We start from the raw sequence: 23503 nt of genomic DNA on the forward strand, positions 1-23503 counted from the left end.
TCTGCCAGATGCCAGGCTGGTCTGTGTCTTGGGGACTGGGATTTAGACCAGAGGCTCCACCTGGGACTTTGGACAGGAGTCCACATACACAAAGCGAGGTTTTAACTCTTGTGTTGAGTTTGAGGCATTCATATTGACAGGGATGAATATTCATTCATTTCTAGAGGAATAATAATAATAATAATAATAATAACAGGAAGAAGATTGGGCCTTTGGCCTGTGGGTTTGCAAGGTCAGACACAATTTCTTCTTCCTTATTTCTCCCATGCTAAGAGGACACAGCATGTGACCCCCTCCAGCCCGGGCCTCTCTCCCCGTATACTCAGGAAAGGGATGATCAGGGTGGCAGACTCCTCTGGGGATCTGAGCCCTTCCCCTGCTGCCACCCCTCCCCCAAAGCCCAGAAGCCATCGTGGTTGGCTCACACCCAGATCTTGGGTAAGCCAGGGACCCTGGAGTGCCTGCTGAGAGAACCAGCTTGCTGGTTCCTGCATTGCTTGACCCCAAGACATCCTAAGTCAGGGTGGATGTTATTAGGCCTGACCTTTGCAACTGTGTGGGTGGGAGAGACGGAGAGAAGAGTGAGCAGGCCAGTTCCTGGAGACCAGAGGTCAGAACAGTCCTTGCCCTCCAGGTTATTCTGGTACCAAAATGGCTGACTTTCGGATTTCCAGGTGCTGGTTAGTTTATGGCCTGCAGTTGGCCACTAGAGAGGGCGTGGGGGTGGGAGCAGGAAGTGAATGGCTGGCCAGCCCAAAAGGGATGTGGAACTTGGCTGGGCCTGCACACGCATGGCGTTGTGTCTGCTGGTGTACTCCCTGCTGTCAGGAGACAGGATGTCCGTGTGTAGGTCGGATGTGTGACCCAGGGTTTTCCAGGTGAGCACAGTGCAAGAAACAGGGTACAAAGGAGTTGAGGGTGCTGCATGGAGCAAGTGGTGGGTGGGAACTTGGGACAATGTTCTGCAACCACAACCAAAGGGCTAGAAAAGTAGGGATCCCTGCTATGTATTGAGCACCTACCTCGTGCTGGCCATTTCCCATATTACATCTAATCATTCCACAAATGCTTGCAAATTGGTACTGTCATTCCATTTGTTGGATGAGGAAATTGCAGTTCAGAGAGATCATGTACCTTACCCAAGGTCATACAGCTAGTGAGAGTCAGAGTCAAGATTTGAACTCTGGATTCCCTGACTCTATAACCAGACCTTCGTTCACCTTCTGATGCTGAAGTGGATGAGAGTTTGGAGGGTCAGAGGGGGAGATTAGCATTTGTGACTTTACAATGGCTGCCCTTAAGTTCTTTTCTTAAACTGAAAATTTTATTTATTGAGATAATTTTGTAGATTACATGTAGTTATCTGTCCCCCAAGGGGTAACATTCTGCAGAACGATAGTACCTATCCCAACCAGGATATTGACATTGGTACAATCCACCCATCTTACTCAGATTTCCCCAGTTTGACTTATACGTGTGTGTGTGTGTGTGTGTGTGAGTTTACTATCATTTTATCACATGTGCAGTTAATTTCTTTTTAGAGTGTCTGTTTTCCTGCTCCTTCAACATGTTTCATCACTTCCCTCCCAATCTATTGTCACATCCCTAATGGTTTAGTTTACTGAATCTTGTGGGTGGGATAGATGGGGAGTTGGACACATTTGGAAATGTATGGGGGTGGTTCAGGTTGCCACCATGCCTGGGGGCCAGGGAAACTGTATACCACACCCAGTGAATAAATGTCCCGTTCCACATGTCAATCATAACCCTAGTTCAGGGGAGAATGAGACCATCCCCGTTTTCAAGTGCATTGTTTTTCTCCTCTAACGGGAAGCGGTTCTTTTTGACAGGAGGTGCGCTTCTACATTGACAGGTCGAGAAGAAAGATTAGGTTGGATATGAAGTGTGTTATTACTGCCACCTTGCTATGCCCTTAAGGTGGGGTAAACATAGGGAGCAGCGTGTTGTCAGAGATGATTCACAGCATGACTCAGACCATAAAGCGGCACTGGGGAGAATGTGCCCTTACAGGCCTGCCACTCTGGGGAGATCTCCAAGGGAACAGCCATTACAGTGAACATAAAGGCTTCTTTGCTCTTCAGGGAAACATCCTTATCAGCTTTTAAAGATTACACATTTTATTTTCAAATAGTTTTAGATTTCCAGAACAGTTGACAAATAGTACAGAGAATCCCCCCATACCGTTTTCCCTATTATTAACATTAGGAGGCTACGTTGGCCACACTTAATGATTCAACACGGACATTTTACTATTAAACTAAAGCCCATTCTTTACACAGATTTCCTTAGTTTTTTACCCAATGTCGTTTTTTCTGTTCCAGGATCCCGCATGACATTTAGTTGTCATATCTCCGTAAGTTTCTCTTGGCTGTGACAATTTCTAGTACTTTTTCATAATTGCAAATCTACTTCCATCCAGCCACAGTATCTACCTGCCAACTCTGACTTGCACTCACATTCATGCTCATGGCTTTTTCACCTCTAAAATGATGATTTCTAGGGCCCAGATGTCCCCTGAGCTTCTGACATGTGCAGGCAACAGCACACCCAGGGACTGCAAACTCAGTTTGTTCAAAATCAAGTTCATCTCCTTCATCTCCTCTAGGGCTGCTCATGCTCAGTGGGGCTTCATCCCCTGGAGCATCACAAGTAGTCCTGCTCCCTCATCTCCTAATAAGAAGCAGTTGGTCCAGGTTATACGTCCTCTCTCACTCCTTTGGAGTGGTATCTAAGCCTCTAGAACAGCGGTTCTCAAACTGTGGGTGGCGATCCCTTTGGGGGTCGAACGACCCTTTCACAGGGGTCGCCTAAGACCATCCTGCATATCAGATATTTACATTACGATTCATAACAGTAGCAACATTACAGTTATGAAGTAGCAATGAAAATAATTTTATGGTTGGGTCACAACATGAGGAATTGCATTTAAAGGGCCAGAAGGTTGAGAACCACTGCTCTAGAATAAGACCATCGAGCTTATCTGTGGGGCTTGTGTGAAGACTAGACTTGCTGGTCAAGTGTTTGGCATGTCCCCGGTGGTCAGCACAAGGGCACTGTGTGCGACAACAGAAATGTTCTATATCTGTGCTGTCTATGTGGTAGCTTCTAAGCCACATGTGGCTACTGAGCACTTGAAATGTGGCTAGTATCACTGAGGAACTGAAAATTTAATTTTAATTAATTGAAATTGAAGTAGCCACCTGTAGTTAGTGATTATAGTATTGGGCATTGCAGCTCAGTATACCAGGGGCCCTTGGCTTGTCCCAGAGTGTTTCTGAATTAGACCCTTACATGCTCTGCCATGGATATGAGTCCATTCCCCTGGCCATGTCCCCATGCTGGATGCTACTCTGTGGCCTCTTGGGGTCTTCATTTGTTTTGCTCTAGAAAGCATTGCCAAGTGCAGTAGGGGCCAGAGAAGGCTGACAGGTGGGCAGGCCAGGGTCAGCTGAGTTTCCAGCAGTCCTTTGAAAGAGTATGGGGACACTTATTTGTGCAGTCCCCTAAAGATCTTCTCCTCTTGGATGGCACCACGCTCCTGTCAACTGGATGTCCCAAAGGGTGGCAGAAGCTCAACTGATTTTATCTCCAACTGCAGGCCCCCAAGTGAAGGGCTCCACCAACCTACCCTGCAGCTCAGCCCAGGGCCTCTGCTTCTGCCTACAGATCCCTCCCATCCTGAGTCCACTTCTCTATGTTGGCAGCCACTCCCAATAATCCAGGGTAGCTACCTGCCCTGATTACCTCAAAGCCTGATCACAAGTCCCAGTTTTGTGACCCAGCCCCTCCCAGCTTCCAGTTGCCCTCAGGACTCAGCAGAAAAGACTCACCCCATTATCAGGTTCACAGAGTCTTGTCTGACCTGCCTGACCTAGGCTTATCTCCTCCTGTTATTTTCCTTCCGTTAGGCTACAGCTGCTTCTTCTTCATTTTTTTTTCTTTTTTTTGAAGACTTGTTCTTTCTTGTCTCCAGGCCTTTGCACAATCTGGTCTCTCTGCCTAGAGCACAGATCCTGGGGTTCTCTTACCATTAGTTAGAGATAACTCCTGCTGGCATTTCCCTTAAACATCATTTTCTCCAGGAGCTTCCTCAGATGGCATTGTGTTCTGGCATCCCAGAGGTCCGTCCAAGTAACTTCTTTCTCTCCTGCATTCATCCACTGCCCAACTGTTTATCGTGCAAGTAACTACAAAAACCAGACTCCGCTTTAGATGCTGGCGGCACAATGCAGGTCCGGGGTCTCCTTAAGGTCACTTACGTTCTTTAAAAAAATTAAAATAAAAAAAATATATTATTGTTGGTAATATTACAGATGTCTCCCCCTCCCCCTTTACCACCCTCCTCCCAACCCCTTCCCACCCGGTCACTTACATTCTTGAAGGGGAAGGTTAAAGATTAAGAAAAAGTGAGCATAGATACAAAAAACAAAAAAAAACAAAACAGAAATTGTGTCCTAGGAAGACAAACAAACGCTAAGATCAGGGCTCCGGACACCAATGGTGGGGGTACGGTCCAAAGCACTGCTTGCAAGGGACACAGAGGGACGGAGCGGGAGGTCCGCCTAGGCCCGGCCCCGCCCCCCGCCAGGACAGGCCCCGCCCCCGCCCGCCCCCAGCCGCCGTGCGCGCGCTGGCCGGGCAGCATGGCGGCGGCGGCGGGAGCCCCTTCTCCGGGTTCACTGCAGCAGCCTCCGCCGCCGCCGCCCGAGGAGTCGTCGGACAGCGAGCCCGAGGCGGAGCCCGGCTCTCCGCAGAAACTCATCCGCAAGGTGTCCACGTCGGGCCAGATCCGCCAGAAGGTGAGACGCGGCAGCGGCCCGGGAGCGCGCCCCTCCCGCCGAGGCAGCCCCGTGAGGCCCGCAGCTCGGCCGGAGCGGCCGCCCAGGCCCGGCCCAGGGTCCAGCTGCCGGGGCGGAGCGCGCTCCGCGGTAACGGGCTGCGCTCCCGGGCTGAGCGCGCCTCCCGGCGGGGCGGCAGCGGGGACCCCGGGCCGGGGGCGCAGGTGGGCGCCGCACGGGGCGGTGGGCTGGGAGGAAGCCCCGCGTCGCAAGGTCCGGGAGGAAACTGAGGCCTAGAGGCGGGGTCGGGGGGTCGAGCGCACCAGAAATGGGGGCGCTTGGCTGCGCCGCAGGCGTGCACTCCCGGAGCCTGGGGTTCTGCCCATTTCTGATAACTGGTCAGGTCATTTCCCGTTGGCTGCTCTGCAGACACTCACCTGTGGTCTCCTTATAAATCCAGTGGATACCGGTGTGGAGGCTCGTCCCTTCACTCGGGTGCGTTTTCGTGCCCGAAAGGGAAGGGATGCCCGTTTGGTGACCGTCCCTCCCTCTCTCCTCGGGGAAGCGGAGACGGGGTTTTCCCAGGCTGTGCACCTGCTTGGCACCTAGATCTCCGTAGAGAACTCTAGACGCCAACTATTAGCTGCAGAAAGACGCGCTTCCTTTCTGCACGAGGAAAGTTGCACCCTTTGTTTTCCCATTGCGGTTCCCGTGGAAAACTGCTTACGGTTTTTGCTGTAGGTGAGCCCTCCCTGTTAGAATTCGTCTTCCTCAGGCAGGTGGCTGGACAGGTGGCCGGACAGGTGGCCGAGGGCAGGCCGGTCTGTGGGCAGCTTCGGCAGATCCAGCTGGCACCGACTTTCTCATCCTGCTGCAGTGCGCTTGTCCTCGGGCCAGTTAAGTTCAGCTGTTACTTTGACCGTGGGAGCCATTTCTCTCATTATCTTCTGCTGGCTTTTGATACCCGTGGCGGGTTAGTCCTTAGCCCCGACATGCTACGAAGCGGGTTCATTGTGATGTGCTCCAGTTATCCAGCAAATAGGTATTGAACACCTCTTCTGTTCCATGCGGAACAGTGATAACTAATGATAGCAAGTCTTCAGTGCTTGCTGTATGTGCCAGGCACTTTTCTTGGGTTAACTTTACAGCACGTGACGTGGGTTAGCTCATTTAGTACTGGTGATAGCTCGTGGAGTTGGGTGTTACCTATCATCCCCATCTTATGGAATTGGAAATCCAGGTAGAGAAGTTAAGGGACGTGCACAGGGTATCACAGGTAGTAAGTGTGGACCTGGATGTGAGCCGTGGTCAGAATACCAAGGTGGAAGGCCGTTTCTCCACCCAGGGGTTCCCAGTCTGTAGGAAATGGACACCTGTGTATTTTCTTGACTGTGTGGCATTGTAAGTGCTGTGGAAGCTCATAGGACTGAGAATCCAATTATCCTGGGAGGCAGGGATAGAGAGGTCCCCTTTACGACAGGATCTTGAGGGAAAGGATTTGCCAGGCTAAGTGGGAAGGGAGGGCTTTCCACAGAGTTTACTGTCGTAGCTAAGGTTTAAACACACCTGGGAATGGTCAGAAGGTGAATGCATCAGGTTGAGAGGAATTAGGAAGAGGAGATGGGAAAGGTAGATTTTGAAGGGCTAGCCTGGGCTTGGGTTTTTGGCCTTGGGCAAGAGTGAGCCCCAGAGGGTTATTCAGAGTATGGGAGTGACCAGGTCAGATGTGTTTTTAGGAAGATCTCCAAGTGACCTTAATCGGTACTGATAGGAGTTGCTCTCTCCTGTTGATTGGTCCTCCAGCATGTTATGTTCCTAGTGTAGGGTAGATCATGTGATTTACAAGTGTGATTAAGATTTCATCTCTCAGAGATTCCAGTATTTGACCAGAATTCTGTTCTTTGGAGATGGGTCTCCTCCTCCTCAAAACAACAACAACAAAACAATAGTAGCTGCTATACCAGCTGTTCTGATTGAGGAGTGATGGGGAGAGTATTAAAAATACACTCTGAGGCCTTGAGTTTCTGAATACAGTTACATCTGCTGTACAAATAGCTCAAGACTGATTTTTCTTTTTGGTAGTTTGTGATTGTCAGAATGTGGGAATTCTGAGGTTTACTGTGTGTGCAATAGCCCCTCCTCCCCCTTTTAAGCCAATAAGCTTAAAGAAAATTCTCTGCTGTATGTGGTGCATAAGAGAACTATTTAAAATGTATGGAGTATCATTCTGGGCCCAAAAAGGAAAACAGAATCCACTTTAAGTATTTAGAACAGAGGGAATTTAATGTAGGGCATGCTCGCATAGGTGATGAAGAATTGGGAATGCAGACAGTGGGCAGTGAGGCAACCCTGAGATGAGGCAACAAACAGGAAACTACTGCTACCCCTAAGCTGGAGGACAAAGGGAGGAGGTGGCTTGGCTGACTCCAGGAGGTGGCATAGCTGACTGACTCCCCAGAGGCTGGAACCACCCTAAGTTGTCTGGATGGGGCTGGAGCCTTGGGGAAGACACAGCTGCTGCCAGGGACTCACCCATCACCGTTCCTGCATGGGAAACTCAGCCTGCAAAGATCAACCCCTCCACCACTTGGAATACAGCAGATGAGGAATGGAACTGAGGACAAGCTGGCCCAGGACCAGAGCTGTATGTATGTCAAGTTTTGAAATATTAGTCCAGCAAGCTAGAGCTATCTTAATGGAAAAAAAAAAGGAAGTGTTTTAGGACAGTGCTTCTCAAATTTGAATGTGCAGCAGACACATCCCTTGGGGATCTTGTTGAAATGCAGAATCTGGCTGAGTAGGTCTGGGTTGGGGTCTGAGATTCTGCATTTCTAATCAGCTCCCAGGAGATGCTGCTGCTGCTGGTTCAGGGACCTTATGACATGTGTAAGGAGAGGCCTTACCAAACTCCAAATCTTTAGTTTATGAGTTTCTTTGAAGACTTCCCCAAGTCTTCAGCATACTGAAAATTTGATGTGTGTAGATTGGGGATGGTTATTTGTTAATTTAGCATTTCATTCATGTCTGATATTTTTATATGTTCCAGTTTTCCCAGCAAACAATTCATTTGTATTTCCTAACCATAATACACAATAATGATTCTATAGGACTGCATAGCTAGAGTGGAAAAAAGAAAATGGAGCTAATACACTGGTAAATTAATTCACCAGCACATTATAGGGTATGATGAAATTTGAGTAAAAGTAGTGTGATCTGTGGAGCTTATCAGTTAAGGTAGAGTTTAATTTATTTAAAAGCTTTTTAAAAGTTAACATTTTTGGCTTTGTGCATAAAAGTGCTTAAATTCATGATTTCAAATTTAAACAAAGCACTTTTCCATTGAAATGAAGACTACTAGAAATTAGGTAAAAGCTTAAAGTTGTAGAAGTCTTAAAAAATGACATCTTTATTAAGATATAATTCACACACCACACAGTTCACTCATTTAAAGTGTATAGTTCAGTAGTTTTTAGTATCTTCACAGTAGTGTAACCATCACCACAATCAATTTTAGAACATTTTCATCACCCCAAAAAGAAACCCCACAACCATTAACTCCCCATTTCCTCCCAACTCTCTCAACCTTAGGCGACTGCTAACCTACTTTCTGTTTTTTGGGTTTGTCGATTCTGGACATTTCATATACTAGTAAGTAGAAACATGCAGTACATACCTTTAGTGACTGGCTTCTCTTATTTATTTATAAATAATTTTTTGAAAAATTTAAATAAGTAAGTCCTCACCTAAGGATATTTTTCCATTGATTTTTTTTTTTTTTTTTTTTTTTAGAGACAGTGGAAGGGAGGGGAGAGACAGAGAGAGGGAAACATTGATGTGAGAGACACATCGATTGGTTGACCCCTGTGTGTCTCTGGTGGGGAACTGAGGTATGTGTCCTTGACTGAATCAAACCTGGGACCCTTCAGTTTGGGGGCTGACGCTCTATCCACTGAGCCAAACTGGCTAGGGCTGGCTTCTTCATTTAGAATAATTTGTTTGAAGTTCATCCATGTTGTAGCATGTGCCAGTACTCTTCCCCTTTTTATTCTTGAATAATATTCCATTGTATGGCTATACTACATTTTACATTTATCAATTGATGGGTATTGGGGTTATTTCCATTTTTTGGCTGTTCTGGATAATGCTGCTATGAATAATCGTTGTACATGGTTTTTGTGGATATATGTTTTGTTTCTCTTGGGCATCTACTTAGGAGTAGATTTGCTGGGTCATATGGTAACTCTGCTTAACTTTTGAGAAACTGCCAGACTTTTCCAAAGTAGCTGTACTATTTTACATTCCTGCCAGCAATGTATGAAGGTTCCAGTTTCTTCATGTCCTCAGTTACTGTCTTTTTGATGATAGCCATCCTAGTGGGTGTGAAGCGGTATAAAGGGTTTTCAAAGCTAGTGTTTAGTAGCATTTAATATCCTGAACTTTGGTGTCAAATCAAGTTGATTCACATCCTGCTCTTCTGCTTATAAGACATGTGATCACAGACAAGTTTCTAAATTTCTCTTAAGACTTGGTTTCCTTATCTGTAAATAGGGTAAATATTAGTTCTTGGGTTGGCAGCAGTGACAATAAATATTAGCTGTGCATTTCTGAGTCTCAATTTCCATATCTGCAAAATGGAATGATAATCATAGTTTTCAGATCCGTAAAATAGAAAGGATGATAACTCAGAGTTAAATGGAATAATCCATGTAGAACACTTAGCATAGTGCGTCACACATTGTAAGCATTCAGCAAATGGTTGCTTTTATGATTAGTTCTGTCTTTCTAATTATTCACTTTTTGTATCTCATAGTAGCCATCTCCCTAAACCTGTCCTTCCCTAGCTCAAGCTGATCTGGGTGAGTCTCCATTTCTGTCAGCTGGAAGAGCAAATAAAAACGAGTCTGGCAGACAATTAGCAATGGAGATCTTTTTAAAAAATTGCTAATTTCTTGAATACTACTGGAAACACATGGGCCAGGCATTATTTTCCTTTTTTCACAGATTCAGTTTAACTCAGCAAACATTGGAGATCTTAGGCCCTGGTCGGGTAGCTCAGTTGGTTAGAGCATTGCTTGGCTATGCCAAGGTTGTGGGTTCAACCTCCGGTCAGGGCACATACAAGAATCAACCAATGAATGCATAAATACGTGGAACAACAAATTGATGTCTTTCTCTCTCTCTTTCTCCCTCTCTCCCTCTCTCCCTCTCCCTCTCCCTCTCCCTCTCCCCCCTACCCCTTCCCCCTTTCCCAGTCTCTTCCTCTCGCCTTCCCTCCCGCTCTCCCTCCATCTCTCCCTCTCTTTCTCTCTCCCCCCTTCTCCTCGCTCCCTTCCTCTCTCTCTAAAATAAATTTTTAAAAAATTGGAGATCTTAAAATTATTAAGTGTGCTAGGCACTTGGAGTACCTTACTGAACAACAACAAAAACACTCCTAGAGCTAATAGTCTGAAAACAAGACAGACATTAGTAAGATGATTACATTTAATGTGCAGTTGTTGACAGCAGTGAGTGCTAAACAGGAGAGGGCTGGAGTGCTCTGGGAGGCTACAGTAGGTGAATTTTTTTTTTTTTTTAAAAGGTTGATGGGCTTTATTTTTTTTTTTTTAAATATAGATTATTGATTTTTTACAGAGAGGAAGGGAGAGAGATAGAGAGTTAGAAACATCGATGAGAGAGAAACATCGATCAGCTGCCTCCTGCACATCTCCTACTGGGGATGTGCCCGCAACCCAGGTACATGCCCTTGACCGGAATCGAACCTGGGACCTTTCAGTCCGCAGGCCGACGCTCTATCCACTGAGCCAAACCGGTTTCAGCAGTAGGTGAATTTGACTTGATACTCAGGGAGGTATGGAAAGGGCTCCTTGAGGAAGGGACTGTTTAGTTTAATCTGAAAGGTGGGTAGGAAAAGGTGACTTCTGGTAATGGTGGGCCAAGCAGCTGACTAAGCCATTCTTCCAGGCACCATCAGCTACAGTAATGGCAAACCTATGACACGCGTGTCAGAGGTGACACGTGAACTCATTTTTTTGGTTGATTTTTCTTTGTTAAATGGCATTTAAATATATAAAATAAATATCAAAAATATAAGTCTTTGTTTTACTATGGTTGCAAATATCAAAAAATTTCTATATGTGACACGGCACCAGAGTTAAGTTAGGGTTTTTCGAAATGCTGACACGCCGAGCTCAAAAGTTTGCCATCACTGAGGAGAGAGCTAAGATAATGTAGAATTACAGGTTAGGATTTGGGGAGGATGTAATTTGAGGAAGTGAGCATGACATTTGGGGCTGCTTTTTACCTTGGGGTCTATAGTGGGAATAGTGTTCCCTCAAAATTCACCCAGAACCTCAGAATGTAACCTTGTTTGGAAATAGGGGCTTTGCAGATATAATTAGTTAAGAATCTCGAGATGAAATCATCTTGGATTTAGGGTGGACTCTAAATGTAGTGTCTGGTGTCTTTATAAGAGAAAGGGGAGGGGGAGTTGGACACAGGAAACACAGAAGAAAAGAGCATGTGAAAGAAAACAGATTGGAGTTCTGTTACCACAAACTGAGGCCTGATGGGGCTACTGGAAGGAGGTAATGAATGGAATCTCCCTGGATCCTTTAGGCCTTGTTGACACCTTTTATTTTATTTTAAAAATAACTCTTTATTGTTGAAAGTATTACATATGTCCCCCTTCTCCCCCATTGACCCCCTCCAGTCCGCCCCCACTCCCCCCTCCCCGCTCCAGGCCTTCAGCACCCTAATGTCTGTGTCCATGGCTTATGCATGCTGACACATTGATTTTAGACTTCTAGCCATCTGTATCACAAGGCTACACATTTCTGTTGGTTAGGCCTCCCGTCTGTGGTACTTGGTTACAGGGCAGCCACAGGAAATTAATATAGGGCCATATACTGACTCTGAAGGGGAAACTGAGAGGCTGAGCTCTGCGAGGCTGTCAGAAATGCTTTGGGGAAAAGGGGAAGCTGAGGTATCAAGGTCTGCCAAAGGGCAGCAGTTCTGGGTGAACTCCCTTAATTTGGGTTGGGATCCCAAAAGCCACTTCCAAGATATGAGGATGAACCAGAAGTAGGACTTCCTAAGGACTGCAGTCCTGCTTCACATTGTGTCCTGTCTCTGAAATTAATCTTTTGTAGAAGCGATAATACCATACAGTCCTCCAGTCATTTTCACAAGCCCTGTTGTAAATTCAGTGTCTGGATACAATAAAAAATAGACAAACAGGGAGGCAAGGCTACATGAGTTAAAACAAATACAAACAACAGACTATGAAGACGGTTTAATAGGGGCTCCAGATATCAGATGCAGACTTTCAAACAACTATGCATCTCAAAATCCTTGACTGATTATGTTGCAAAGACCCCATTTCCAAATAAAGAGGAGATAAAGACCAGATTGAGAATTTTGGCAGAGACTTAGAAACTAAAAAAGAACCAAATGAAAAATTTAAAACTGAAAAATGTAATAATCAAAGCTAAATTCTCAAAGGAAGGGTAAATTAGACACAGCTGAAGAAAGAATTTAATGGCCAACAGATAGCTCAACATACCCACAAGAAAGCCTGGAGACATGGAAAATTTTAAAAGACAGGGTAGGAGATAGAGATAATATGAGAAGGTCTAACGTGTGTTCAGTTGTCATCTCAGAAAGAGAGGAGAGAGAAAATTGGGCTGAAACAATATTTGAAAAGATAATGCCTGAGAATTTCCCACAACTGTTTAAGGTACTTACGTCCACAGAAACGATAACCCCATGAACACAAAGAAAACCACAGCCAGTCACTTCATGATATAACTGCTGAAAACCATAGATGAGAAGGAGACTTGCAAGCATCTGGAGACAGATTACCTTCACAAGAGCAACAGTTAGATCAACAGCTGTGTTCTGAACAGAAACCATGGAAAACAAGTCAACTGAAATTTAAGTATGAAAGAAACTGACTGCTAACACGATTTCTTTACTCACCAAAGAAATCCTTCATAAAGACATTTCAAATAAATAAAAACAATTTTTTGGTGAGCAGACCCACATTAAAGGAAACACTAAGGTGTTTTTTTCTTTGTTTTTGGCTGAAGGAAAATGATCTCTGGTGAAAGGTTAGAGTTGCAGGAAGAAATGAAGAGCAACAAAAAGTGTATTTATGTGGAAAAGACCAAGTGATTATTGACTGTAAAAATTAATTATGTCTTTGGGTTTAAAATATCTATAGATTAAAATGTACAACAATGGAGTATAAGTCAGAAAGGAGATAAATGGAATAAAACTATTTTAAAGTCCTTGCATTTCCAGGAAAAAGAACCATTAATGTTAGACAAGTCTCAGATACATGTAATCTGTGTGGCAGCCACTAAATTGTGAAAGACTATATTATATTAAAGCTAAAAGGCAAGTAAAAAATTGAATAATTTCTAAATTTGAAAGAAGGCAGGAAAGGAGAGAAAAGGGAACATTGAGCAAGCAGAACAAATAGAAAGCAAACAGTAAATTGATAGACTTAAATCTTTATGTATCAGTCATCATATTCAATGTAAATGGACTCTAATGCTCCAATAAAAAGACAGTTAGGTAAGAAAACAAAACCTGACTAGGGCTATTTAAAAGAGACATTTAAAATAAAAGCATATCAAAAGATTGAAAGTAAAAGAATGGAAAAAAAATACTACGCACACACTAACCAAAAGAAAGTTGAGTAGCTATTTTAATATCAGACAAAATAGGCTTTGAAGGCAAAATATATTAGAGATAAAGATATACTGATAAATGATAAATGGTTTATTTCAGGTATAATTAAAATCCTCATGCACTTAATGTAATTTCAAAAATCAATACAACTGTAATAGAAATAAATCCGAAATCAGTGGGGTTTTTTTGGTTAATCCTCACTGGGAGAATATTTTTTCCATTGATTTTAGAGTAGAAGGGAGGGAGGAGGGGGAGAGACAGCCACATCAATTGGTTGTCTCCCGCACTCCCCCAAATGGGACGGGGTACCTGCAACCCAGATGTATGCCCTTCACTGGAATCGAACCCATGACCCTTTGGTTCTCGGGCTGACACTCCAACCACTGAGCAACGCTGGCCAGGGCCATAGTGGGATATTATAACATAACTGTCTCAGCTGCTGTTATGATAAGCAGATAAAACATTTGTAAAAATGTAGAAGAATTGAGCAGCATAAGTATTAAACTTGACCTAGTGGACATATATAGAGCACTGTACCTAGCAATTGCAGAATCAAATTATTTTCTTAAAAAAATATATTTTGCCCTAGCTGGTTTGGCTCAGTGGATAGAATTTCCACCTGTGGACCAAAGGGTCCCAGGTTCGATTCTGGTCAAGGGCACATACCTTGGTTGCAGGCTTCTCCTGGCCCAGGCCCTGGTGGGGTGCATGCAGGAGGCAGCCAATGATGTTTCTCTCACATTGATATTTCTCTCTGTCTTTCTCTCTCTCTTCCACTCTCCCTGAAAATCAATGGTAAATTATATATATATATACATATATACATATATACATATATATATATATATACACACATACATATATACATATATATACATACATATATACATACATATATATAAATATATATATTTAAGAGAAGAAGGGCGAGGGAAAGAGAGATAGAAACATCAGTGATGAGAATCTGACTGGCTGTCTCCTGTATCCTGTATGCCCCCTACTGGGAATTGAGCCTGCAACCTGGGCATGTGCCCTGACCATGACCTCCTGGTTCATAGGTTGACCCTTAACCACTAAGCCATACTGGCTGGGCAGAATAAAATTATTTTCAAATGCACATAAAAGTGCATTTATGCAGTATAAAAGGCACATTATGCTGGCCACAAGGCAATTCTCAACAAATATAAAGTGATTGAAATTATATAGACTGTTCCCTAACAACAATGGAATTAAGCTAGAAACCAATAAAATGAAAATTCCCATGTATTTAGAAATTTAGAAATCTATTTTTAATTAACTTATGAGTCAAAGAAAGCTAGAAAATATTTTGAGTTGAATAATAGCAAAATATCTATCTATCTATCTATCTAAAAGCCTAAGCAACCGTTCGACTGGTAGCTATGACGCACACTGACCACCAGGGGGCACTCAGCGCCATTCAGCTGACCAACAGGTGCCAGACGCAGGGCTCATGGCTGGCAAGTGCAGCTGTAGTGGGCTGAGCCTCCCCCTGCGCGCCTCTCCCCCATCCAGACTGGGACCAGCATCAGGACTGACTGGGTGCGAACCAGTGGCCCCTTCTCGGTCATGGGCGTGCCAGTATCGCCCTAGGACGGGGCGCACCAGAGACCGCAGCTGAGTGACGGCAGCAGGCGTAGTGGGGCCTGGATGAGCGGGGGCAGCTAGTATCAAATATAACTAATGGAATACAGCTGAAGTCATCTTTAGAGGGAAGTTTATGCCTTTAAATGCATTTATATTGGAAAATAAGACATGCTGAAAATCCATGAACTAGGTATATATGTATCAGGTAGTTAGAAGAATAACAACACATTAAATTCAGAGAAAATAACATGGACGAAATAGCGAACAGTATTTAATGAAATGGAAAACATTAGAGAGGACCAACAAAGGCAAAAATTGATTTGAAAAATCTGATAAAATTGACAAACTCCAGCAGGAATAATGTTAGAAATGAAAAGGGACATCATAGAAGGTCCTACAGACATTAGAAAGAATTAAAATGTATTAAAAATACTTTTACAACTAAAATGAAAATTTAGAAAAAGTGGACAGATTCCTAGAAAAACACAACTTAAAACTGACACAAGCAATAGAAATTGCATATTGTTTTATAACTATTAAAGATATTGAATTCATAATTTAAAATCTTCCAGTAGACCCAGATGACTTTTCCAGTGAATTCTAAGTATGTAAGAAAGAAATAACAACAGTGTTACATAGTAAACACTTCCAGGAAATGGTAAAAGAGGGAACACTCTATATCTTTTTATGAGACCAACAAAGCTTGAATAGTAATGTTAACGTAAGAAACATTCAAATTGTAAAGAATTTTTCTGAGTTTATTTGAGCCAAACTGTCGACAATTCCCAGGAAGCCAGAGGATGGTGGTTTTATAAATTATCATCAAAGGAGGAGACGTAAGTGGGTTACATGAAATCCATTGGTGATAGATTAGGGAGGTGGGAGAAAGTTGATCTTTGTCAGGGAAGATACTGGCCTAAGATATGACTGACTACCCACTACAAACTGCTTTTTAATTAAAACAGTTTAAATTTCAGACCATCCTTTGTGGTTACTTTAGGTCTCTGAGTTTGTAAGGCCTCCACGTAGGCCTTCCCTGAGTTAGTCAGGTTAGTATGTGGCCCCTTTTCATCCACAGTATAAAACTTGATATGGTCATTACAAGAAAGGAAGAATTCAGACCAATATAACAATGAACATAGGTGAAAATTTCCTAAACACAATGTATGATCATCTCAATAGATGCAAAAAACCACAAATATTTTGAGAAAATTCAACATTCATATTCAAATTGGAATAGGGAGGATGTCTGTAAAGGGTCAGAGAGTAAATATTTAAAGCGTTGTGGGGCCGTCCCGCCCCGGTGAGGTTGAAAGGGCCCCGGTGAGGTCGGGACGGCCCCAGTGAGGTTGAAACGGCCCCGGTGAGGTAGGGACGGCCCCGGTGAGGCTGAGACGGCCCCATTGAGGTTGGGACTGCTCCAGTGAGGTTGGGACAGATAATGGGGACCAGTATAGACTGATGAACAGGGGTAGATGCAGAGGCAGAGCAACAGTGAACAGACTGTCAAACTACAGTGGGAAGCCTGGGGAGGGTTTGGGGGGGGATTAAGAGATCAACCGAAGGACTTATATGCATGCATATAAGATTAACCAATGGACACAAGACATGGGGGGGGGGGGGTAGGGCCCAGGGGAATGTCAAGGGGGGGGGGAAAGGAGACATATGTAATACTCTTTGTAATACTTTAAGAAATAAAAATTATAAATAAATAAATAAATAAATAAATCAGTGCAAAAAAAAAAATAAAGCGTTGTGGAATATATACATTTCCTATGGCAACTGTTTAGCTCTGCTTTGTAGTGTAAAGCAACCATAGACAATATGGGCATGGCTGTGTTTTTTACAAAAATGGGCGATGCGCTGGGTTTGCTCATGGACTGCTTTGCCCACTCCTGGAATAGGGAAACCCCCATAATCTAATCAAGAGTGTCTACAAAAGCAGCAAATCTCAAGCCTAGTGATAAATGTTGATAGCTTTCCTCATGAGATGGGAACAAGAAATGGATGTCCACCATCACTATTTCAATTCAACATTTGCAGTAATGCAAGAAAAAGAAATAAAGGTATAAGGATTGGAAAGGAAGAAAATAACATCATTATTTGCAGATGATAGAAACATTGCCTTAGATCTACAAGTATACAGATAAGTTATAATAAATAAATGAATATAGCAGGGTTGCTGGATTCAAGGACAGTGTACAAAAATCTGTATTTCTGTGTGGTATAATAAATATATTTGCTCTTTGTCCCTGGTTCCTGACACAGAGCTCCTTGGTGATAGGGGTGTCTTTCCCTATTCATAACGAGCCCTTTTTGACTATACTTGACTTTATGCTAATGAGTTGACTCAGGGTAGGGACCCTTTCAGCACGGGAGCTGGTCACCAGAAAGACCAAACAAGTGATTAGAGGTATGAACTTTCAGCTTTACCTCCTCATCTTCCCAGTAGCGGAGGGGGGCTGGAGATTGAGTTGTAAAAACTCTCAAACCGGAGAGATTGAGGGTTGGTGAACACATTAATGTGCTGGAAGGGTGGCATATGCAAAGAGGGCATGGAAGCTCGGTCTATGCCTATACCTTTCCCTATGCATCTCTTCCATTTGGTGTCTCTTCCAGGTATTGGTAAGGATGTGGAGCAGTGATGGCGAACCTTTTGAGCTCGGCGTGTCAGCATTTTGAAAAACCCTGACTTAACTCCGGTGCCATGTCACATATAGAAATTTTTTGATATTTGCAACCATAGTAAAACAAAGACTTATATTTTTGATATTTATTTTATATATTTAAATGCCATTTAACAAAGAAAAATCAACCAAAAAAATGAGTTCGCATGTCACTTCTGACACGAGTGTCATAGGTTCGCCATCACTGATTGTGGAGCAAGCATGTCAAACTTGCGGCCGGCAGGCCACCTGCCTTGTTTATTTAAATGTGGCCCTGCGGCTGAATGGAGCAAGGGACCACTCATCTATTAAATTGGTAACACCACTTTAGAAGACATCCTGGCAATTTTACTTGCAAGTATATATATCTAACAGCTTATATAAGCAAATGTACTCCAAGGGGCATGTACAAGAATATAATTAGTGTTAGTAGTTGTAATAGCTCAAAAGTGGAAGCAATCAAATGTCTACCTATAGTAGAACAGATAAATGATGGCATGTCCTTATAAGAGAACACTACACATCAATGGAAATAAATTGCTACTTGCTGATTTAAGGATTAATCACTGCATTAAAGTTGTCTGGCCAAAAAAGCTAGACATGAAAGAATATGTTCTGTATGATTTCATTTATATCCAGGTCAGAACAGAGAGGATACTAAGGGGTTTAGGCTTGCCTGCTTGTGTATTTAAGCTTACGTGCAAGGAAATGAGTACCAGAGAATTCCTGATGGTGGGAAAGACGGGTAGCGATTGGATGGTCCATGAGAGAAGGAGCTTGTGGAGTGCTGGTAGTGTTCTGTTTCTTGACCTAGTCCTAGGTGGTGGTTAGTTGGGCTATCAATTTGTGATAATTATACATTTTTGTTTTGTGGACTTATGTTTATGTGTGCTATTTTATAATGAAAAAATTTTGTTTTAAAGGATTAATAAATGAATGAAAAAGTGGCAGCTGATCAGAGTCATGCAAAGGCCCTGTGGCCAGAAAGAGCTTTGGGAAATCTAGGGACTAAAAGAAAGCTGGTGTGGATAGAGTTAGCAAGCGTCAAGGAGACCCTGATTGTGCTGTGAGGCTGGGAGCTGGGTAGGAGAACCATGTTAGTAGTAGTGGGCTACTATTGCTTTAAGATTTTAATACGCAGACATAACCCGATCCAGGTTGAAAAGATTGCTCCGACTGTGTTGTGGCTGCTTGAGTGGATGGTGGCTGACCATGTGGTAAGAGATGATGGTAGCTTGGACCAGGGTTGTGGTGGTGGAGAGAATTGGTTGGATTTGACATGGTCAGAACTTGGTGATGGTTTTGGTGTGGATGTTGGGGAAGAGAAGGCTTGTGGTTTACATGACTAGCTGGGTAATGGAGCCCTTTTCTAAGATAAGGAACTGTAGTTGAGGACTATTTAGGACCATCTTGGGTTTTGTTCTCTCTGAGCTCTGCTGCCTGGTATCCTGGGTCCTGTTATGCTCAACTACCCTAATTTCACAGGTGAGGGATATAGACTTGGAGCAGTTAGGTGACTTGCCAGTATGCCAAGTCTCATAGATTCCAGGTTGCACCTCTTCCTACAGTACCCTCCAGCCCTTCACAGTTTTGTACAGTTCCTCTGAGCCTGACTGAGAACAGTGGGCCAGTGGCAGAGGGCCTGGTCAGGCTCTGGTTGTTGGCGTTTAGGAAGCGGGCAGGGGAAGAGGACCAGTCAGAGAAGGAGTGGGGAGATGGAGTGATGGGTAAGAAGGTAAGCCGCTGATCTCAGCACCCAGAGCTCCACCAGCACTATCGTTATCATGACTTTTGTATTTCCTTCTCCACTCTTTTCTGGATATGTTTAATTTAATTGAAATGAAACTGTGTAAGTTTATACTTTAATGTTATAAGCATTTCTCCATGTTATTAAAATCTCTTTATTCTTACCCTTTGTAATAGTTGCACCAGTCTGTGAAGACTGTCTTTACAAAGAAAGCTCTTTAAAAATTTTTTTATTATGAAAAATGTAATAATAATAATAGTAGTATACACCCAATATACCTACTACCAAGATTTAATAATTAATGTTTCCAAATAATGTTATCCATATGTGTTAAATATAATAATAGTAAATTCAGTGGTTATAATAAAAATTTGCTAAACCTTTTGAAAGTGATTTGTAGACATCAGGACAATATACCCTTAAACAGCTCAGCATGCATATCTTAAAAATGACATTTTCCTATACACCATTATTACAACTAAACTCCTAAAAATAAGGACTTTTGCCTTGACTGGTATGGCTTGGTTGGTTTGAGCATCATCCTATGCACCAGAACAGTGGTTTTCAACCTTCTGGCCCTTTAAATACAGTTCCTCATGTTGTGACCCCAACCATAAAATTATTTTCGTTGCTACTTCATAACTGTAATGTTGCTACTGTTATAAATCGTAATGTAAATATCTGATATGCAGGATGGTCTTAGGCGACCCCTGTGAAAGGGTTGTTCGACCGCCAAAGGGGTCGCGACCCACAGGTTGAGAACCGCTGCACCAAAAGGTGGCAGGTTTGATTCCCAATCAGGGCACATACCCAGGTTGCAGGTTCGATCCCCAGTAGGGGTGCATGCGGGAAGTAACCGATTGATGTTTCACACTGATATTTCTTTCTCTCTGAAATCAATTAGAAATAATAAAAATAAGGACACTTAAAAATAAGGAATTTTTCTATGTAGCATTATACTTAGACAGTTAATTGTAATTTTCTAATATTTAATATCCACATAGTTTTTAGATTTCCCCAACTGAAACAAAAATGTCTTTCATAGCCTGACTTTTGGGAACCTCATACCTGTCAAAATTCATGCATTGTATTTACTTGTATCTCTTAGTCTTTTAACTAAGAACAGCTCTCTCCACCAACCTTCTCCCTGCCCTCCCCTCTATGACACTGACTTTGAAGAGAGGAGGGCAGTTGTCTTGTAAAATCTGTTTCTGGATTTGTCTGATTGCTTCCTTGTGGTTTCTTTTTCATTGTTCTTTCATCCTCTGTGTTTGCTGTAAACCGAAAGTAAGAGGTTTGAAGACTGGTTATATTCAGGTTGATGTGTGTTCATTGGGTTTATGTGCAGATGCTAGACGTTTCCTTTGGACATGTGGATCTCCCTCTTGGCAGTTAGGAAGTAATCTGTGAGGTGATAACTGGACACTGTGAAAATACCCTTTTGTCCAACAACTGATAACCAAATGTTTTTCAGCATTCATACATGATACTTGCCTGAGTCAGTTTTATTGAGAGAGTCGGCAAAATGGAGATCCCCGCCATGCCCTTTCTTCCATTGCTTCCACCTTTATCTGTTGGTTTTCTTCTGGAAATTTTTCCACTTAACTGGAGAAGCTAAAAAGGCAGGATAATTGCCAATTTGATGTATAATTACCAATTTTTAAAGCAAGGATTTGGTACAATAGTCATCCCCAATGGAGGCAAATGTCAATCTCCCTCTCCTCCTCTCTCTCCCTCTCCCCCCTCTCCTCTCTAGGGTGTGTATATGTGCCACTGTGGATTCATGGCTGTTTTTATTCAGTGTTTGACTGTCAGTCATTCTTTCTGATGCTCACAACATTATCCCCATTTTCCCAAAAGAGCCTCCTCAGGCTGGCTCTTTGGTCTTTGAATGTTTGCTTACTGTGACACAACCTGTCTTTTAATTTTCTGGATGTAAACCAGAGGTTGGGTTGCAGGGCAGAGTGGACAGCTTCTGTCCTGTGGCTGAGGTGGCTGGCCCAGGGGCCACGTGTGACACTGCCCGTCTCTTCCCTATGCCTGGGATAGACAGTGCCCTGTGATTTCAGCACATCAGGCAGCATATCAGCTCTTTGCTTTTCATTTTTTGGTTGTATTAAAATGAATTGGAGAGTTTTTGTCTTCTCTCTGTCTCTCATTTTTGAATCTTTATTTATTTTGTATTTCTTTTGGTTGGTTCTTTATTACTGTTGGTTAGGCAGTCTGTGCCTTCACCAGGAGCATTTCTCATCTCTGCTCTGTCCTACAGCATTCTGTGAGCATCTCCATTTTGCTCTGTACACCACCAATGACATTTTTTCAGTGTACACTTTTCCCTTTAGCCCCTTCCACGTGGATTTTAATTCTGCTGAGGTGTGATGATTTGCTTCCTTTTCTAATCATGGCCTTTATCTTAGCTTGTTTCCTTTAAATTCATCCTGCTCTTATTTTGTTTGTCCCTGTATTTAAAAAGAATTAACTTAAATTTTTTAATAGAGGCACTAATCTTCATGTAATCTTACAAGAACATATTGCCCGGCTGGTGTGGCCCAATGGTTGAATGTTGACCTATGAACCAGGAAGTCATGGTTCAATTCCTGGTCAGGGGATATGCTGGGGTTTTCGGGCTTGATCCCCAGTAAAGGGTGTGGAGGAGGCAGCCAATCAATGATTTTCATCATTGATGTTTCTATTTCTCTTCCTTCCTCTCTGAAGTCAATTAGAAAATCTACTTATATAAAAACCCTGGGTGTAACATCACATCCCGAAGCTCGACCAACCGGAAGGAAGTTAGTTCTGCAGGGGTAGTCTTGGAAACGGCTGCACCTTCCCCCAGCTGTCCCCCCCTCCCCCAGGGCGAGGTTTCAGGCAGGAACCCGCCCTCGGAGCGGAGCGTGGAAGTACTGAGTCTGGCCTTCAAACCAGACCCTGACAGTAGGGAGGAGGCAGCCCCATTCCTCACAGAATCTGCTGTTGGATAGCTTGCTGTCAGTGGCCTGCCAGCCAGGAACCCCATTCACCTGCACCCTGGACCCTGACAGGAGGAAGGAGGGAGCCCCATTCCTCACGGAATCGGCAGGTGGCCAGCTTGCTGTCAGGGGCCTGCCAGCTAGGAATCCTATTCACTTGCATATCTGTATAAAGTTTTAATACATTATATTAGAGGTTGTGGTGGTGCTGTTTTACCCACAGCGTCTACAGGAATTGCTGCAAATTTACTTCTCGGTGGAAGCACCTTTCATTCCCAATATAAATTACCGATTCCATTAAATGAAACTTCAATTTCTAGACTCAATATAAAGAGTGAAGTTGCTAAAACTATTAAAAAGGCCCAACTCATTATTGATGAATGCACTATGGCATCCAGTCATGCTATAAACGCCATAGACAGATTACTAAGAGAAATTATGAGTTTGAATGTTGTATTTGGTGGGAAAGTTCTCCTTTTTGGAGGGGATTTTCGACAATGTCTCAGTATTGAACCGCATGCTATGGGATCGGCCATAGTACAAACGAGTTTAAAGTACTGCAATGTTTGGGGATGTTTCAGAAAGTTGTCTCTTACAACAAATATGAGATCAGAGAGGATTCTGCTTATAGTGGATGGTTAGTAAAACTTGGAGATGGCAAACTTGATAGCAGTTTTCATTTAGGAATGGGTATTATTGAAATCCCCTTGAAATGATTTGTAATGGATCTATTATTGAAGCTACCTTTGGAAATACTATATCTATAGATAATATTAAAAATATATCTAAACGTGCAATTCTTTGTCCAAAAAATGAGCATGTTCAAAAATTAAATGAAGACATTTTGGATATACTCGATGGAGATTTTCACACATATTTGAGTGATGATTCCATTGATTCCACAGATGATGCTGAAAAGGAAAATTTTCCCATCGAATCTCTTAATAGTATTACTCCTTTGGGAATGCCGTGTCATAAATTAAAATTGAAAGTGGGTGCAATCATCATGCTATTGAGAAATCT

At 43.1% G+C, this 23503-nt stretch overlaps 1 protein-coding gene across 2 annotated transcripts in view; it reads left to right on the plus strand.

Annotated features, from left to right (window-relative positions):
* The first annotated feature begins 4649 nt into the window (after positions 1 to 4649).
* Positions 4650 to 23503, plus strand: part of DGKD (diacylglycerol kinase delta) — a 112867-nt gene continuing 94013 nt past the window's right edge. Inside the window, exon 1 of one of the 2 annotated variants that reach the window (XM_070422436.1) lies at positions 4650 to 4820. In XM_070422436.1, the coding sequence (XP_070278537.1) occupies positions 4665 to 4820 (156 nt within the window). In that variant the 5' untranslated portion in view covers positions 4650 to 4664. The remainder of the gene's footprint in view (positions 4821 to 23503) is intronic. The other variant, XM_070422431.1, reaches the window with a different exon arrangement.

The sequence above is a fragment of the Myotis yumanensis genome, unplaced genomic scaffold (genome assembly GCF_028538775.1).
Source record: "Myotis yumanensis isolate MYYU_CA2020_CCGP unplaced genomic scaffold, mMyoYum1.0.hap1 SCAF_8, whole genome shotgun sequence".
Taxonomy (NCBI): domain Eukaryota; kingdom Metazoa; phylum Chordata; class Mammalia; order Chiroptera; family Vespertilionidae; genus Myotis; species Myotis yumanensis.